Below are 20,862 nucleotides of genomic sequence, written 5' to 3'. Positions count from 1 at the left end.
TTCATTGGCAGAGAAAGGCGGAGGCTCGCCTCTCTCAGCCAATGAACGTTTAGCCAATGCATTTCTTTGGGAAATATAACGAATGACCCCTGTATCTCTCTAGACTTTATCTCTTTTAATAATAATAATAATAATAATAATTTTATTTATATAGCGCTTTTCTCCTAAAGGACTCAAAGTGCTTTACATTTGCAAAGCCACGCCCCTCCCGAAGGCCCGATATGTGAGGCCACGCCCCCAACACACCCCTGCGAAGACCACGCCCCCATTTCGGCAGGAGCCGCGCGCATGGCGTCCCTCCCCGCACCGGGTGTCACCGTGGGGAGGGACGCCACTGAGTAGAGAGTTGGTGTTATGTGGCTGGAATGGGGCTGGTTGGTTAATAGCCTGGCAGCTGCGTTTTGTACCATCTGCAAGTGGTGCAATTCTTTTGCTGGGAGTCCAAGGTAGAGGGCATTGCAGTAGTCTAGGCATGATGATATAAATGCATGTATGACTTTAGGCATATATTATGAGGGAATTAAGTGCTTGATTCTGGCAATGTTCCTCAGATGAAAGAATGAGGATTTGATTGTGGCTGATATCTGATGTTGAACTGTCAAGCCACTATCCAGGACAACACCAAGATTCCGCACATGTTCAGTGTTTTGTAATTCTGTTCCCCCAAGCGTAAGTCCTGTTGGTTGGCTATTCTGTAGCCCTGACTTGTGACCTATCCTAAGGACCTCTCATTTCTTAGGGGTCAGTCGCAGCCAACTGGCACTCATCCACTCCTGAAGCTCAGCTAGGCAGCCATTTAGGGTTGTTATGGGGTCCTTTGTACCTGGAGCAAAGGACAGGTACAGTTGTGTATCATCTGCATAGCAGTGGTAGACCAGGCCATGACGTCTGATTATTTCACCCAATGGTAGCATGTATACTGCAAAAAGCATGGGAGATAGTATAGAACCCTGTGGGACACCGCATGGAAGTGGCACTGGTGATGAAGAGTTTACTCCAGAAGAAACTCTCTGTGCCTGCCGGTCAGAAAGGATTTGAACCAGCTATGGACTGTGATATCCAGTCCACAAAAATTTTTCAGGTGCTCAAAGTTTTGACACATATTCCCCCCTGAATGAGGTGGGTATAAGAGTGTGTTTTGGGGTTCTTAACTACAGGTGCTATTGACCGCACAGGATATTTATTACATCTTGGAGGGAGATAAAATGGAGAAGTTGATTATATCAAACAATCAGCATATGTCATTTTGCAGGCTGCAATAGTAAAATGACAGTTGGAAGCTGATTGGTTACTACTGTATGAGCAATGTCTCCACTTGATTTCTCTCCAAGATTTGTTGAGAGACAGAGAGAGAGACAGACAGAGACAGACAGAGACATAGGACCTCATTCAGAGTCGATCGCTTGCTGCAAGCGATCGCTCTGAATGAGGCCGGCCACTTACTTTTTTAAGTGCTGCCTCCTGGTCGATCGCTAAACTGTTTGTTACTTCCACAGCTCTAGCGACTGACCAGGGTGATGGTCATGATGGTCAAGACCATCGCTACCATCGAGGCTTGCAACGAAACCCTAAGGTTGGGTCTTGTCAACCGCAAGCCCCAGGGAGCTTCCTGCTCTGATCGAGCAGGAAGCTCCCCACTGACATCATTGCTGATGTCAGTGGGGCCGCCCCCACACGGCAAGCATTCCAATGGGAATGCCTTCATATGGCCAGGCATGCCCCATGCCCGCCTCCCAAATGGGGCGAACTGTAACTCACCATCGACAGCTCGCCCCATTTGCTGCGAGACCCCTAGCGACAGAGCACCCGTCGCTAGCCGGGTCTCGAGCATGCGCACGACGGAGCCGGCTCCGTCGTGCGCATGCCCAGTGGGGCAACATCGACCCGGTTGCGAGCGCTCAGCACTTGCGACCAGGTCATAATGACCCCCAGAGAGAGACAGAGAGAGAGAGAGAGGGAGAGAGACTGTGTTGCCAACTGGATTAATAAGGCTTGGGTCACAGAGAAGGAAGTTGCAGAGTGAGAGGGGAAAGAATAAAGGAGTCTATTTACTAAGTCTTGTATGAGATAAAGTGAACGGAGATAAAGTACCAGCCAATCAGCTCCTAACTGCCATGTCAGGCTGCGTTTAAAAAATGACAGGTAGGAGCTGATTGGCTGGTACTTTTCCTCTATCCACTTTATCCCTCCAAGGCTTAGTAATAGCCCCCAAAGTTACTCAGATTGTATTTACACATTATCCATCATGGCGCAAAACTCTTCTTTCATAACATACTCACCCAGTCTTGTGTGACAGAGAGAAGGGACTGCACTAAGGGACTGATTCAGACCCGCTCATAAGTGGCCGCTCGTTCGCTCTGAGCGATGGTCGCACAACTGCGCATGTGTATGGTTCGCAATGCGCGTGCGCAAACCAGTCATTACGTTCGGAAATTGTGTGCTCATAATACACAGAGGGGCTGCTATTTTGAGTGACAGAATGTGGTGTTTGTGGGTGGTAACAGGGGAAGGTGCTTGAGAACGGGAGAGTGGAGATCCGAACGCAGACGTGCCCGACTGTCAAAACGGAGTTTAATGGGAGTGCATAATTAGCAAAGGAGCGTCATCGACCATGTCACTTGGTTGTCGTTTAGCCTGAACTGCTCACAGTGATTGCGGGAAGTAAGGCCTACCTCAAGCGCTGCGAGCAGTTCAGATGCCTCTCGATGTTCCCGATTAATCTAATAAATACCGGAGATGACGTGTGTTGCGAACGGCAAATGGGCATCTTTAAAAATAGCAAGTGCAATTAGCTGCCGCTTGCTCAGATATAGAGGCGTCCTCACACCGCAAAGAGCGAGCGCTCATTTTAAATATCTGGCCCCTTTTTGAATGCAAGCGGCCGCTAAGTGCGTCCGGGTCTGAATCAAGCCCTAAGTACGTAGGAGAAACAAGATGCGTATAAGGTATAGGACAGGTGGATAATTGGATATCCCTTGCCCTGACCAGTCCACACCTATGGTGCCTGGAGGGGAAAGTGTATAGTCAGTGATCCATACAAAGACCAATCACCTTTTGCTTTATTTATTCAATAAGTATAAATAGACCCAGTGGCACATTCATTGTGGGATAGACAAGGAATTCAGCCATGAAATAGGATAACTAAAGACTGGCTGATATAAATGTGACCAAGGCTGGGATGTACTAAGGTTGCAGTGTACATTCCGCCAGTCACCTCAACCTTACTAATTCCATATGCAATTAGTATCGTAAAGGACAGCTCTTGCGATAAGAGCTGCCCTTTGCGAAGCAGCTGACGTCGGGTTAGGGGGTCTCCGTGGGATTCCGCTCCCTCCAACCCCCTGGGAACTTCCTGCTAGTGACCTCTGCAAGAAGTCCCTGGCTCCTCCTCCTCCTTCCTGCACTCGGAAGATTAGGAGGAGCATGGGCCGGCAACCAGGAGACACAGGTGAGTGGGGCCCAGGGCCAGGTGACTGCGGTGTGGCGAGGCGGCGACGAAGCGTTAAGTGTAGGATGCCGTAAGAAGCCCATAGGCTTCTATAGGGTAAAGCCAGGATTTTCTGGCGTTACCCTCTGCACCAATAATAGGGCAGCCGGGGCTTAGTACATATGAAAACAGGGTTTTTACCGCATTTTTCCTTTAGTACATCCCGGCCCTAGTGAGAAAGATCCATTTTAATTTTTTTTCTTCTATTTTTTTCCAATATGAGACAATGACATTCTGCCTGGTGAGTAGGCACAAGAGAGTTTGTAAGGTAGAAATGCATGTACAGTAACTTGTATTTATCCGCATTACAGGTGTACGATATGTTCAGACGTTGTGAATATGGTTACCAATCTGGTGAATTTAATTTTGACAAGCCAAACTACCCCTGTGAGGATCCAAACAATGTATACTATTGCCATGGACTGTACTTACGGCCTGCTAGCAGCCCAACAGATGGAGACTCTTACAATTACTTCAGGGTAAGTACAGGGAGATGCTGACTATAGCACTGTATGGGGATACATCTGTGTTTTACGGTATGTTACATTATTTGCATGGATATGCCACAATTGTGTTAATAAAAGGTACATATTATGATAACTCTTCCGCTATTCTCTTCACCACCTTGGGCTACCTTTTCCATGTCAGTTCATTTTTTAAATACTATGGTGCATATTTATTAATTAGCGTTTTTTAGCTCTAATAATTATAATTTCTTAATGCCGCTTATTGCGGCAATAACAAATTAAGGATCAACAGCATCTACAGTATTTAAAAGCATCCAGGGACAGGGATTCCAGAAGAGACCATCTTCAATGTGTTAGAAGTAAAGTGATCACTAATGTGCTATTGAGCATGCGTGGTCACCAGACTGCACGTGTGTGAGTGGACATTGCTTTGGAGTAATCCTTTGGATTCCTCTCCCGGTAAATTGTGCAGAACGTAGTTCATAAACTACAACTGCTAACGCCATCTAAAGATAACTGGGGCCAAGTAAATTGACACTTTAGCAGCCCCCATAGAAACCTCCAATATCTGCTGCCATCCTCCCTATATACAGCAATGCTTAATATGTACTGGTGACCCCCGAAAACGGGATTGTTGGAGGATATCCTGTAATTATTTTTGATAAATATTCCCCAATGGGGCCTATCTATGAAAAATTGCATTGAATACGGCCCGAATATTAACAGTCATACCTAAATATACTGTATCTCAGCGGTTTGGAATTGATTTGTAGGCATTAGAGCTAATGGGACATGGGGTCCGATAGGCATTAGAGCTAATGGGAAATGGGCTCTGCTAGGCATTAGAGCTACTGTACCAATACATGGGCTCAGATAGGCATTTGAGCTACTAGGACATGTGTTTTGATAGGCATTAGAGTTATTGTACCAGGACATGGACTCAGATAGGCATTAGAGCTACAGGGACATGGGCTCTGATAGGCATTAGCGCTACTGTAACAGGACATGGACTCAGATAGGCATTAGAGCTACTGTACCAATACATGGGCTCAGATAGGCATTAGAGTTATTGTACCAGGACATGGACTCAGATAGGCATTAGAGCTACAGGGACATGGGCTCTGATAGGCATTAGCGCTACTGTAACAGGACATGGACTCAGATAGGCATTAGAGCTACCGGGACATGGGCTCTGATAGGCATTAGCGCTACTGTAACAGGACATAGGCTCTGATAGGCATTAGAGCTACTAGGACATGGGCTCTGATAGGTATTAATGCTACAGAGACCTGGGTTTCTATAGGCATTCGCTAACACTGAGAAGCTGTTAAAGCTAAACAGAGCTTGGTCAATATCCCCATAGCAGCCATCCCAATAGATAATTATGTGGATGGCTGCAGTGAGCGCTGTTAATTAGAAAACAGGAGATTGTGTTCTAGCCTTGCTAAATAGCTCTGATACTTCCTCCTTAAATATGTAAAATCAGCCATTTCCATGTGTTTCAAGTAGGGGTGTGCACCGGCCACTTTTCGTGTTTTGTGGTTTGGTTTTGGATCTGGATCTTTCTTCGTGTTTTGGATCTGGATTGGTTTTGCCAAAACCACCCTTCCGTGTTTTGGGTTCTGGGTTTTGTGTTTTGGATCTGTATTATTTTGAAAAAAAGCATAAAAACAGCTAAAATCACAGAATTTGTAGGTTTTTCTGCTCCTATGCTATTATTAACCTCAATAACCTTAATTTCCACTCATTTCCAGTCTATTCTGAACACCTCACACCTCACAATAGTGTTTTTATGTCCAAAAGGTTGCACCGAGGTAGCTGGATGACTATGTTAAGCGACACGAGTGGGCGGCACAAACACGTGACCCATCTAGGCGTGATACTGCAGTGGCAGACAGGATGGCAGTTTGAAAAACTAGGCCCCAAAATGTACATAATGCAAAGAAAAAAAAGAGGTGCAAGATGGAATTGTCCTTGGGCCCTCCCACCCACCCTTATGTTGTATAAACAGGACATGCACACTTTAACAAACCAATCATTTCAGCGCCAGGGTCTGCCACACAACTGTGGCTGAAATGATTGCCTCAAAACAAGCTGGCAATTAATCTGTCCCTGCACAAACTGGATCTACGGAGGCAAGATGTCATCCTCATCCTCCTCATCCACCGATTCCTCACCCTCTGCAGTGCGTACATCCTCATCCTCACAGAGTATTAACTCGTCCCCACTGGATTCCACCACCACAGGTCCCTCTGTACGTTCTGGAGGCTGGTCTCCCTGGAAGAGCTGATAATTCATTTTGATGAACATCATCTTCTCCACATTCTGTGGAAGCAACCTCCTACGCCTTTCGCTGACAAGGTTCCCGGCTGCACTAAACACTCTTTCGGAGTACACACTGGAGGGGGGGCAACTCAGGTAAAATAGAGCCAGTTTGTACAGGGGCCTCCAAATTGCCTCTTTTTCCTGCCAGTACATGTACGGACTGTCTGACATGCCTACTTGAATGCTGTCATCGATGTAATCCTTTAACAGACAGATGCACGCTTGTTGCTGCTGCTTTGAGGATGCAGGTGTGGTTACAGCCCACACAATTCACAAAGACAGAAAAAAAAAGAATTTTTTTATTGTTTGTGGAGCGCACTTTGAGGGTTACACCACCCTTGAACAGACAGACGCACGCTTTTCACTGCTACTTTGAGGATGCAGGTGCGGCTACAGCCCACACAATTCACAAAGACAGAAAAAAAAATAAGAATTTTTTTATTGCTTGTGGAGCGCACTTTGAGGGTTACACCACCCTCTAACAGTCAGAAGCACGCTTGTCGCTGCTGCTTTGAGGATGCAGGTGCGGTTACTGCGCATACATTTCACACACAAACCCAGAAAAAAAGAAGATTATTTTATTTTGGTTGGAGCGCACTTTGGGGGCTACACCACCCTTTAACAGACAGAAGCATGCTTGTCGTTGCTGTTTTGAGGACAGTATCATATGCAGTGACAGTAGACTTGTCAGAAATTGTTGGCACGTCCTTCAGTCCGGACCAGATGTCCAAACGGCCCTTGACTTATGACACAGGTGCACGCTTGGCGCTGCTACTGTGTTGATCCACGAGCGGCTACAGCCCACACAATTCACCCTCACGTTCCACTTCAGCTGACAGTGTGTTCACCAGCAGGTCTTTGCACCTCTGCAGGCTTGTGTCGGCCGGAAAGAGAGACACCACATAGGCTTTAAACCTAGGATCGAGCACGGTGGCCAAAATGTAGTGGTCTGATTTCAACAGATTGACCACCCTGGAATCCTGGCAAAGCGAATGAAGGGCTTCATCCACAAGTCCCACATGCCGAGCGGAATCGCTCCATCTTAGCTCCTCCTTCACTTTCTCCAGCTGCTTCTTCAAAAGCCTGATGAGGGGAATGACCTGACTCAAGCTGACAGTGTCTGAACTGACTTCACGTGTGGCAAGTTTGAAGGGCTGGAGAACCTTGCACAACACGGAAATCATTCTACACTGCGCTTGAGTCAGGTACATACCCCCTCCTTTGCCTATGTCATAGGTGGATGTATAGGCTTGTATGGCCTTTTGCTGCTCCTCCATCCTCTGAAGCATATAGAGGGTTGAGTTCCACCGCGTCATAACCTCTTGCTTCAGGTGATGGCGGGGCAAATTCAAGAGTGTTTGCTGGTGCTCCAGTCTTCGGCACGCAGTCGCTGAATGGCGAAAGTGGCCAGAAATTTTTCGGGCCACCCAAAGCGTCTCCTGCACGCCCCTGTCGCTTTTCAGAAAATTCTGCACCACCAAGTTTATTGTGTGAGCAAAACATGGGACGTGCTGGAATTTGCCCAGATGTAATGCCCGCACAATATTGGTGGCGTTGTCAGATATCACAAATCCCCAGGAGAGTCTAAGTGGGGTAAGCCACTGGGCGATGATTTCCCTCAGTTTCTCTAAGAGGTTGTCGGCGGTGTGCCTCTTACTGAAACCGGTGATACACAGCGTAGCCTGCCTTGGAACGAGCTGGCAATTCTGAGATGCTGCTACTGGTGACGCTGCTGCTGTTGCTGCATAAGGTGATACATCTACCCAGTGGGCTGTCACAGTCATATAGTCCTTAGTCTGCCCTGTTCCACTTGTCCACATGTCCGTGGTTAAGTGGACATTGGGTACAACGGCATTTTTCAGGACACTGAGGACACTTTTTCTGACGTTTCTGTACAGTCTCGGTATCGCCTGCCTAGTGAAGTGGAATCTAGACAGGATTTGGAACCGGGGACACACTACCTCCATCAATTGTCTAAATCCCACTGCACCAATGGCGGATACCGGATGCACGTCTAACACCAACATAGCAGTCAAGGCCTCAGTTATACGTTTTGCTTCAGGATGACTGCTGTCGTACTTCATCCTCCTCGCTAAGGACTGTTGGAGGGTCAATTGTTTAGTAAAGGTAGTGGTGTTCCTACTTCCTCTCTGGGATGATGAACGACTCCCAGCAGCAGCAACAGCAGCAGTGGCAGCAGGAGGCGTAGCAATGCAGGATCCTCCGGTGAAATCCCGGATAGGAGAGTCAGTCATGCCAGTGACATGGCCTGCAGGACTACTTCCGATCCTGACTAAGGAGGAAATTGACGAGGAGGGAGTTGACGGTGTGGTTTGCAGGCGCTTGCATACAACAGGACAACGGGATTTAGGTGTCCCTGGACTGCTTACGGTCTTAGCCAAAGTTTCTGAACTTGACAGTAACTTATTATGAACACGCTGCAGGTGCCGTATAAGGGAGGATGTTCCTAGGTGATTAACGTCCCTACCCCTACTTATTCCACCTTTACATATGGTACATATGGCAAGACAGTTGTTGTCCGGATTTGGATAGAAATATTGCCAGACCAAAGAGGTGGAATGTTTGGTCTTCTGCCCAGGCATGACCGTGACGGGCTTTTTCATCCCACGGACAACAACTGCCTCCTCCGGAGCCTGATTTAAACAAACCACATCACCATCAGAATCCTCCTCGCCAACTTCCTCCTCAGCGCCAGCTACACCAGTATCCTCATCCTGTTGTACTTCAACAGTGACATCTTCAATTTGCATATCAGCAAGTGGACTGTGGGTGCTACTTTCAGCACTTGCAGGGGGTGTGCAAATGGTGGAAAGAGCCACCTCTTCCCGTCCAGTGCTGGGAAGGTCAGGCATCGCAACCACCACCACACTTGGACTCTCCTTGGGGATTTGTGATATCTTCTTAGAAAGCACAGTTCTTCGCTGTGCTTTTGCCAGCTTAACTCTTTTGATTTTTTTAGTGGGAGGAGGGCTTCCATCGTCATGTGAAGCTAAACCACTGGTCATGAACATACTAGGGATCGACCTTTGCCGTTCCTTGCCACTCTGTGTCGTAAATGGCATATTGGCAAGTTTACGTTTCTCTTCAGATGATTTAAATGTTTTTTTCAAGGTCATTTTCCTGAACTTTGTCATTTGGGATTGTATGTGCCCTCTACTATGACATTGGGCATCGGCCTTGGCAGACGACGTTGATGGCATGTTATCGTCTATGTCATGACTAGTGGCAGCAGCTTCAGCACTAGGAGGAAGTGGTTCTTGATCTTTCTCTATTTTATTTTTATCGGAGAAAGTTTGGTCCTCCATTTATGTTATATCGATTTGATATATACGTGCGGCTAAACACAGAAAATATTTTTTTATTTTTGCTGGAGAGCAGTGCACTTTGTGGGTTACACCACCCTTTAAGAAATGAGCCAGCCGCCTCTTTACTTATGGGACACAGGCGCACGCTTGGCGCTGCTCCTTTGTTGATGCACGCGCGGCTACTGCGCACACAATTCACAAACACAGAAAAAATATTTTGTTATTTGGTTTGGAGTGTACTTTGGGGGTTACAGCACCCTTTAATGGTCAAGCCAGCCGGCCCTTTACTTATGACACAGGCGCACGCTTGGCACTACTTTGTTGATTCACGTGCGGCTACTGCGCACACAATTCACAAACACAGAAAATATTTTTTTTTTTGGTTTGGACTGGAGTGTACTTTGGGAGTTACAGCACCCTTTAACGGTCAAGCCAGCCGGCCCTTTACTTATGACACAGGCGCATGCTTGGCACTACTTTGTTGATGCACGCGCGGCTACTGCGCACACAATTCACAAACACAGAAAATATTTTTTTTTTTGGTTTGGACTGGAGTGTACTTTGGGGGTCACAGCACACTTTAACGGTCAAGCCAGCCGGCCCTTTTCTTATGACACAGGCGCACGCTTGGCACTACTTTGTTGATTCACGTGCGGCTACTGCGCACACAATTCACAAACACAGAAAAAATATTATTTTTTTAGCACTTGGGGGGAGCACCCCTGATGGACAGAGCTTTGATGTAGTGGACACAGCCCCTATTAACAACAGCAGCACAGCACAACACAGCCAGCCCCTATGGACTTTGAAGTAGTGGACAACAGCAGCACAGCGCAGCACAGCACAGCACAGCACAACACTACTCTGCACTATACTACACTACACTACACAGCCCAGCCTGCCCTAACTCCCACCCTCCCTCTTCACTGTCCACAGCCGAGTGAGAAAATGGCGCCGACGCGGGTACCTTATATAGGATCCAAAACCCGCGAGACCCGGAAGGCGGGATGATGACGTTTTGCCTCGATTTCAGATCCGAGTCAGGCGGGAAAAGTCGAGCCTGACTCGGATCTGACTCGGATCGGGGGGGCTCGGGGGGGTTCGGATTTCAGAAATCCGAACCCGCTCACCCCTAGTTTCAAGCATAAAGAGACAAATGCAAGTGCACACTCTAACCATGCTGAACCTAATAATATAACTGCTAAATAGCATCAAAGAGGTTCTTTGCATAATAATGGCCATGATTATGGGCCTGCTCACCGCGTCCTGGTGACCTCTATCAAGCAGGTCCCTAACACTCCTATGGAACCATTATAGGGCAAGGGTCCCCCCAGGCCAACCCAGCAGATCTGCCCCATGGCATAACACTAGTGTGAGATTTAAAGTGAGGGTTCAAGAATACTAAAGAAAGCCTATGAGTTAAGTCCTACATAAGTAGGAGGTTATAATAAAAAGTGTAAAAAGTTCTACCTATATAAATAACAAACTAAAGAATTGAAAAAGTGTACATTATGATGCCATGAAACAGTCCAGCCACACCAGCCCAGAGAGACCCACACACCAATACCAGTCCCAAAACTGACACAGCATATAAATAATAGGTCTTACCCTCAGTGTGCCTCATTAGATGTACAGTCTTGGGATGCAAGGACTCCTTGCTAATTAAAAACACCCAGGAACAGGTGGGAGGGGTGCTAATCAAGGTGGAAGGAGTCTCATCTTTCCAGTGTACATACTTTATACACTTTTTATTATAACCTCCTACTCATGTAGGACTTAACACATAGGCTTTCTTCAGTATTCTTTAACCCTCACTTTAAATGTCACACTAGTGTGATGCCATGGGGCGGTTCTTCTGGGTTGGCCTGGAGGTCCCGTGCCCTATAATTGTTTCATAGGAGTGTTAGGGACCTGCCTGATAGAGGTCACATGGACGCTATGAGCAGGCCCATAATTATGGCCATTATTATGCAAAGAACCTCTTTGATGCTATTTAGCAGTTATATTATTAGGTTCAGCATGGTTAGAGTGTGCACTTGCATTTGTATCTTTATGCTTGCAGCACTACAAGTCTCAGCAGGTAGCACCTCACATTGTGCTTAGGGTGTGCAATCTAGGGCCCCTCCCCCTTTGTATTTCCATGTGTTTTAAAGACAGAATTTCATTGATAAATAAGGCCTCAAAAGAAAACTAACTGCTTATCTCTCCTAGAAGTACAGTGGCCCTGCACAGTAGTTCCTAATGAATATATTGTATGTATAAAATTAAATTGAAAACGGCATTGCAAATACATTTGAAATATTAAAATACCTGTGTTGGTTGGTTTGGCAGAGTACAGATGGGAACAATATCTGCAAGCTGCGCCTACATTCTGTGGAGTATTCGCTACGTGTCGTCCAAAGTGGCCCTTCCCATCTCATTTCAGTCCCTTTTTCTATTTGAGCTGCGTTCTGTCCTATTGAAGTTGAAGATGGATTAAGGGTCTGGTTTAGAGATAGACGCTAACGTGATTGCAGCAGCGATTTCACACGAACAGCAGCTGCTAAAATATGTTAACAGTTCCAGAGTTTACCCGGGAATAGGGACGCCCATTGCTGCCTTCTCGTGCCAGCGTAAAAATTGGTAACATTGACACACATCGACCAGCCATGCAGCCCTTGTGGCTCTTCTGACTAGTCTCAAATACAGCGGCTCTCCTGACACACAGAGAGCTGCATAAGATATTGCAATGGCTAAATGATGTACACCCATGTAACGGCATTTAAACGGTTAGACATGCCTGCGTGTTTCTAACCAACCCACCCATTTTCTTCCCCAAATGCTGACTACCTGTCTTTCACTTTGCAAACGGGTTCTCCATGCAGTATGTAGTCAGGAAGCCGTCGGTCGAATTACCGACCGCCAGCTTCCCGACAGTGAAATCCCGCATGGGACTAATGATAGGCGTCTAAATACCGACGCCTATCATCAGCCCCACGCCAAAATCCTGATGCCCGGCATACCGGTCGTAGGTAAGCCGGGCATCGGGTGGATAGCCGCAGGGGGAAAGGAGGGTCGGGATGCACAATAGCAAATTGCTCGTCTGTGTAAATTCGCTTTTGCATACATCTCTGAATGAGGCCATAAATTCCCTTGTGCACACATCCTAAAGCAGATGTAGCTCATGATAGTACTTAGAGTCTGAGTGAAACAAATGTGTACTTCTAATTATAACCAAATGCATTACCATGAGTTAAAGTTGCGGTACTATATACTGTATAATCTCGTAGTGACTTCACGTCTTTCAACTATGGTAATCCCAAATTCCGCCTTTGAAGTATGCCACAGAAAGTTGTGTGGGTGGGGTGCAGCTGGTGGCATAATGCTGGTCATGGAGCCCCCGCACTGTTCTTCATAGCTGCCAAATGGGAGGGCGGACTGCAGGACTAGAGGGTGTGGCCAGACAAGAGGAACATGGCCCCTCCCCATTGGATGCCCTGTTTGAGTTGGCAAATGCCAATGAGGGCTTCGGGTGCGCCATTCTGTGGTCATGGTTGCGCCTCCCTGGCTGGCCTGTGCCCCAGAGAGGTACAGCCCAGATACTTTGCACACTTATTAGTTTGTTCATTATACAGTATCAGGGAAATTTTATTAAATACTTTGCTTTATCTTTCTGACGTCCTTTCGTGATTTTAGCCATGTCTTTACATCAACACAACAGTTATTTATTTTGTTGCACTCTAGTATGATACATATGTGTTGTGGTTGGATACAGTTAAATCAATAGAGTAACATTGTGAGGTACACTATTCTAGGGAAACTATAAAAGCACAACGACTTTGCCTGGTGATATAAATGACTGAGATGGCAGAAAAAAGGTAACATTTATCAGATGCTATACACAAGCTAATAAAGTAAATTCATCTAAAAGGTGAAAAACTGCTATAATATGCTATAATATACTTGCCAGCAATGTAAAATAGAAGCAAATGTATAGAGTGGTGATAACCCTTCTTTTTTTGCTGATTTTGCTGAAATAAGGGGTTATCGCTGCTTCTCTAAAATATATTCTAAGGTTGTCCATGGAGAAATCAGATATGTGGTTTCTCTTAATATCGTTGCCACCATAGCTGCTTATATCGGCTGTCGAAACTGGACTATTGGCTGAGACAAGATCAGTTTAAAATTGAATCGCAGCGACGCCATTTTGCGAAATGGCCGCCTAAGCGCCATTTTAGATAAACTCACACTTTAGTACATGTGGCGATAATACTATTAGCACCATGCGAATGCATCTGTGACCATCGCCATAAGTTACCGCGATTCACCAAAAGCCTATTTCATGACTTTACGTATTATAAAGGATATATTTCAGAAATTGCTTTACAGTATGTCAAAATTTGATTGCATTAGATGAATAGAGAAAATGGCCACGTGACAACTGGCTTGTGTAGATAAGCTTCCTGGATAGTGTTTGCCCTCACTACAGGTGGCCTGGCTCGAATACACACATTACATTAGCAAGCTTCCTGCAATGAAATTACTTCAAAGACTAGAGTGTTATCTTAGGTCTGTCTCTTGTAGTTGGGCTATTTGCATTCACACAAGAGACTGGGAGAATAAAGAGTTTTTCTTTTGAAGCCTGGGAAAAGTGGGGGCCTGCTGACAGAGGGGGCATGTGGAACTATCAGGCTCAGCATGTCACATTGCTAGATGTTCACTTAGTGAGATTTAAGTGCATCGTTTCTCATACACACATTAATACGCACAATTGCACTGTTAACTTGTTGCATATTAGCGAATGCATAGGACTTTGTAAAAAAACGCTGTTTTATTAGCTTTATGCGCACGCATCTGCCCCAATTTAACTAGCGTCCTTATATCAAACCCCGCACACTCACACATTACATATTCACACATAAGGTTTAATAAGCTTTAAAGTATAAGATTTAAGTTGGATCAGTTAGTTTAAATGCTGTGAAATAAAGATATTTGATAACTAAGGTTTTATACATGTTAAGACAGCTGTGTTTGGTTTCGTACTGGTGCGTACTCTTTCAATAGAATTCCGGTACTATCGGTGTGGAGATCGCATCATGTATTCCCAACTTATGGACCGTAGAGACTACAAGCAACAAAATGTATATTTTAGGAACAACTGTTAGGATGTACCATGTGGGTGGGGGGGCAGAGCCCCCCAGTTGTTGGAGGATGGGTGAGTCTATTTGAACCAGCCTGTTAAACGCTCTGTAACAGATGCTTCTCCCATGGGAACCAATGATATTAGCAACAAACTTCTCTATTGTCCTGTCTATTCTGGGGGGGTATAAATATGTGTGCTCAAACACTGGGTCTTTGGTCTTCTTGCTGTACGCTGAGGGATGAGGGGTTTCTTGCTGATGCCTAACATCTGGACCAGAATGTGCTGCATATGTATACTGTACTTGGGATCTGTATAATTCCTTTGCGTCTAATTGTGTCTGGATCAATAGCGTGTAACTGACTGTACTTTTTACTTGAATAATACTTTGTGCTTCGGAACCACCTGTTCCAAGTCTGGAGTCTTTTATTTACTGTATGACTGCATACTCAAATTAGCATCATCCTTAGAGGTTTATAGGAAGGATTTTAGAAGGTACAGGCAGGGGTATATAGAGGTTCAATTTTAATATCGTCAGATGGGGGCTCATCAAGTGAAGTCACTTACCTACTCACACGGCACATACGGCTATCGATATCTCAGCAAAGGGTGGAGTGGCCATATACAGGGTTTTCCTGCATCCGCTTTGTGCTGAAAATCGCTATCCATTTTCGAGTGAGCAAAGGAAGCTGACTAGAATCCAGGGACAAGAGAGGAAAAAGTTTGTTTTCCTTTGTTGATAGAACCAAACGTTTAAAAGGGTGCTGCAGTATTGAGTACGCGGCTGAGTCACAGTTTTGCACACAGCAAAGATGCACTTTTGCGTACGCAGATAAAAAGTCATTATACGGTTGTGTGGTAGTCGCATTATTGTGTATGCGGCTGGTCACACAATAGTGTATACGTACTTATGGTTCTACTGCCACGTGTTTATGCAAAGCTGTCGAGGTTTACCTTTTTCAATTGTTATCAATATCTGGTTTAACGTGTATTTTTCTGCGCAGGAAAAAAGTGTGTAACCGTGAATATTTGTTGGACAAAGTTAAGGGTATCGTTTGATCCTTAAGGGATAGGTGCAAGGGTTAGTCTAGCAGCTCGGTAAGTAGCTTTACCGTTCTATACACAGTAGCAGGTGTACATGTTGTCTTTGTTGTAGAGAGGTACGTGGGAGTGGCCGACATAAAAACTCCCATAGGTGTGGAAGTTGCCTTACTAAATCTTATCCGGGTGTGGAAGTTGCCTTTTTCAAATCTTATCCAGGTGTGTGGGCGCCGCCGACTTAAATTATCCACAGGTAAGTGAAAGTATCTTGATTGTCTTTCACCAGTTTAAATCTTTATTGAAAAGCATAGGATTTTGTCTCAGAATGGGAGCCATGCAAACAGTAGAGATGTTAGACAATGATGTGCTGCTAATGGAGGCGCCGATCGGATCAGCCCATCGTATTATGCATACTAAGTACGGTACTTATGCAATAAGGGATTGTGATGTATGGTTTAAAATGACGATGAAGAGTGTTAGACCGTTTCCCAGAATTGGTAGTTTTGATAAGGATGTATTACATAACATCCGGGATCACATCAGTCTGATGTGCTCCCGAGAAAAAAAGGTCATATATTTTGAATGTTTCAAATTGTGGCAGCATGAAGGGGATGCGTGGCTTAAAAATGTGCAAGTGACGCAAACTAGTGTTGCGAGCGCATTGCCAGAAAATACATCCGCGACGTTAAATTGCAATACGGGCGAGCCGCAAAATGGCACACAAGTGTGGCAAGGTAGCGTTGTGGAGAGTATTGACAGCAGTTCACGCTCACCTCCCCCACCTTATGTGGATGGAGGTGCAAGTACAGTTACCAACAATACCCATAAAAATGTAACAAGCAATTTGTACCCTCTCTTAAGCAACCATAAAGAAAATGTTTATGATGTGGATGATGAGCCTATTGTAATGTCTGCCATTTCCCATGCTGTGCAAATGATAGATGCTGCATCACCACAATCACGGGTGGTGCCGCCATCTCCATCGGTAACAGCAAGGGAAGTGTTAACACACTCTGCACCCGTAGAGGAAGTTGTTAATACCATATGTTGCAGCAGCAGATTAAACCCCCAGCTTGGTAACCAGGTCAGAGGTAGCAACGCTACCAGTCTGCATCCCATTCGGACAATAACTGTTCCGAATGGAAATGTAGATGCGAACGGTGTAGTGCCCACGAGGGAAGTAGTAATGCATTGTCCATGGACAAGAGCAGAACTAAATTCCATCATAAATGATTTCCCCGATCCCAAAAAGAGACTAGCCAAATGTCAAAGATTTTTGAGAAATTTGGGTAGTTCTCATGAGCCAACTAATAAAGATTGGCGTGTGGTGTTAAGGGCCTGTCTGCCACACAATACTGATGTGACAAAATTTATCACGGATTGTGTATTGGATGGTGATGTTCCCTTAACAGACCAAGTAAACCAAGGTAACATTTCCCGCATTGTAACTCAATTGGGTATATATTTTCCAGTAGTAGTTAACTGGAACAAAATTTTCACAATTAAGCAAAAGGAGAGTGAATCTGCAGAGGATTATTGCGATCGGGCTCTGCAGGCTATCACCCAGTACACTGGGATAGAAGATATTAAAGACAGCACTCACCACAGGGGAATGATAGTCACGGTACTCATGGACGGTCTTAAAGACGACTTAAAGACTCGGGCTCAGACCTCACAGCCTGGCTAGAGGGGACTTACAATAGATAACCTCATAGAGTCTGCCATAGAACATGATAAAAATATCACAAAGAAGTGAGAGACCCAGAGCGAAAAACTAATGGCTGTCAGTATCCAAGCTCTGGAAGGAATGACAATAACATCACAGCGAACTGACACACCTGCACCCACACACACACCTGCACCCACACACACACCTGCACCTGAACAATTACACATCCTCACCAATCCCACACCATAGCAAACACATCCTTACCCCACATATCATACACAACCACAGGTCCCATACTCATATCCCCCACAATATCCTTACCCTCCCTATTCTTACCCATACCCACCACCTTTCCGTCTTGCTCAAATCCCACAACAATCTTTTCATCCACCCCATTCAAAATGTTGTTTTAACTGTCACCAAGTGGGACACGTAAGTAAGAACTGCAAAGTGAAGAACACCGCACAGGAACACGAGTTTCCAATGGGTTCATAGGTATCCCCAGTTTCTTCTCCCAGGCCTTATATGACTGTTTACAATCTTTTCAACCTATCAATGGATCTGTTCTAATGTAAAATGTGGATGATTTATTGTTGTATTTTAGGTCATGTTTAAATTATATTAAACTGTTGTGCTTTATCTCCCACTCATAGTACACAATGTTGCTAAGGATAAATGGCAGCCATGCCAGGCTGAGGTCGACTACTCGGAATACTATCCAACCCAGTGGCCCAGACATTATTTTGAGCAGTAGCTATTAATAACAAGATTTAATTGCAGGAACCTGTATGCAGATACTATATCCCTAGAATTATTAAAAATGAAAGGGGGACTTATTTTACAGGTGGCGTTTCCAAGAACATGTGTAAGGTGATGGGTAACAACACTAAGATTATCCCAGGCTGTCTTTTCCTTTATTTGCCCCCCTTTGAGATACTGTTCAAACAGGTAGCCTCATGTGAAAATATGATAATGAGGTTACTGTGCAGGGTCTCACGAAGATGAATGAGAATAACCGAAATTGAAAGTGTTATTAACTAACATGTCTAATGCAAACTGTCATGATGTCAAATCTGGAGAATTTGTTATGATCCAAATTTTTTTTTTAGCTCAGGTTGTTTAACTGATCAGTGGACAGGTCCGTATCTGACAAAACAACATCCTCAAAGGGTGGCCGGGGAAGATACGTGGGTCCATTCCACTCACTATAGGGAGGTTATCCAACCGGTGGAGATACAAGGCGGAGACAAGGCCGATAACGTGGACCTGTCAATTGCGAGCTTGTGCCGGAAGGATTAAAAAGGTGATGGTGAGATATCTGAGCTAAAGAAATGTGTAGATCAGTGCTTCCAGTAATGGAGTGGTCTGCTGTGGTCATCCTAGTTCTTTTTTTCCAGAGTTTTTGTTGTGATGATCTGTTTGGGGATACTCAGTGTCTATGATGGAGGACCAATTGAGGAAATGGGAGCTGATGGCAGTGCTGATGGAGTGGAGTCAGGAGGAGTGCAATGCCAATCAGGGGAGTGTCTGACTAATTTTAGTATTGTAATTGTTATGTTATTTGGGAAGAATACTTCCAGAAGTTATGACCCTCACACATGTTGAAATGCTAGGTATACATAAAAACACACCATCACCATATCTTCACACGCAATATGAACACAGAGGCAAAAGAAACATGATACCTGGTGATGTGCATAAAGCCACTCAGTTAATTAGTGAGACAACTGGCTTTCAAGTTTTAGTAGCACTGGATCCCACCAGGATCGCTAGGGGAACACTAAATATTAGATATATTTGGGATCTTACTAAATTGATAGATAATATCACCGAGATGTACAATGACACATTCAGGTATACAGGGAGACAATGCAAGCGTACAAGAAAGAACTGGTGCAACACAGGCTAGTGTTGAATTATTTAACTGCTGTTACTGGAAGGTATTGCGTAACGTTAGCCACCCAATTTGGAGTAAAATGTTGCACCTATGTCACCAATGATACCAGCGACCCTAAGGAGATGATAGACTGGAGGATGGATGAAATTCTGCAGCTAAAATGGGAGTTTTGTAAGAACCATAATGCTTCAGTGGCTGAAGTAGGGGAAAAGATAGAAGGATGGGTTTCATGGCTGAACCCAGTGAAATGGTTCTCAGGTCTAGGAGAATGGGTCCAGGATGTAATCGCCAGTATAGGCAAATTCTTAATCCTTATACTGATTGTCATCATAATAATTGGCATATGCGTCCGGTGTGTTCCTATTGTGTTGAAGTGTGGAAAATGTAAAAATAGAGTAAAACGAAAGAATGAAATTATGATGGTGGCCAGTATGAATACCGAGGTAAATACAGAACTGCATTACAACCCTGAGCTAGGAAATATCATCATTTAATGTATTATATTTAGCCATGCATAAAAAATGTATTATTGAAATGTTATTTTTAAAACACCCCAGATAATGTAAAGTCTCAATTCCCCTTCAAGACTGCTTTTATAAGACTGGTGCATTCCCACACCTTTCACAAGATCTTCCAAGATCCGCGGTGTGCGTATAATAGTAGTTTTATGTCCTCAACCAGAGACACATTATTGATGGATTAAGAACCACCTTGTGCCATCCCATAATAACACTAAATAATATGTAACTGTAAGCCTAAATTAAATTCTCTTAGCAGATTGTGATAGCATGTTGTTCGCTATCAAAGGGTGGACTGTCAAAACTGGATTATTGGCTGAGACAAGATCAGTTTAAAATTGAATCGCAGCGACGCCATTTTGCAAAATGGCCGCCTAAGCGCCATTTTAGATAAACTCACACTTTAGTACATGTGGCGATAATACTATTAGCACCATGCGAATGCATCTGTGACCATCGCCATAAGTTACCGTGATTCACCAAAGGCCTATTTCATGACTTTACATATTATAAAGGATATATTTCAGAAATGGCTTTACAGTATGTCAAAATTTGATTGCATTAGATGAATAGAGCAAATGGCCTCGTGACAACTAGCTTGTGTAGATATGCTTCCTGGATAGTGTTTGCCCTCACTACAGGTGGCCTGGCTCGAATACACACCTTACATTAGCAAGCTTCCTTCAATGAAATGACTTCAAAGACTAGAGTGTTATCTTAGGTCTGTCTCTTGTAGTTGGGCTATTTGCATTCACATAAGAGACTGGGAGAATAAAGAGTTTTTCTTTTGAAGCCTGGGAAAAGTAGGGGCCTGCTGACAGAGGGCATGTGGAACTATCAGGCTCAGCATGTCACATTGCTAGATGTTCACTTACTGAGATGTAAGTGCATCATTTCTCATACACACATTAATACGCAAAATTGCGCTGTTAACTAGTCGCATATTAGCGAATGCATAGGACTTTGTAAAAAAATGCTGTTTTATTAGCTTTATGCGCACGCATCTGCCCCAA

The 20,862-nt window shown here is 44.7% G+C and overlaps 1 protein-coding gene across 1 annotated transcript in view; it reads left to right on the top strand.

Annotated features, from left to right (window-relative positions):
- Positions 1–20,862, top strand: part of LOC148501811 (ovostatin-like) — a 405,898-nt gene that overhangs the window by 305,212 nt on the left and 79,824 nt on the right. The window contains exon 15 of the mRNA XM_088449993.1: positions 3,799–3,966. Coding sequence (XP_088306119.1) covers positions 3,799–3,966 — 168 coding nt within the window. The remainder of the gene's footprint in view (positions 1–3,798; positions 3,967–20,862) is intronic.

This window comes from Taudactylus pleione, unplaced genomic scaffold (assembly GCF_031769625.1).
Source record: "Taudactylus pleione unplaced genomic scaffold, aTauple2 ptg000502l, whole genome shotgun sequence".
NCBI lineage: Eukaryota > Metazoa > Chordata > Amphibia > Anura > Myobatrachidae > Taudactylus > Taudactylus pleione.
This window is presented reverse-complemented; position numbering and strand designations above follow the sequence as displayed.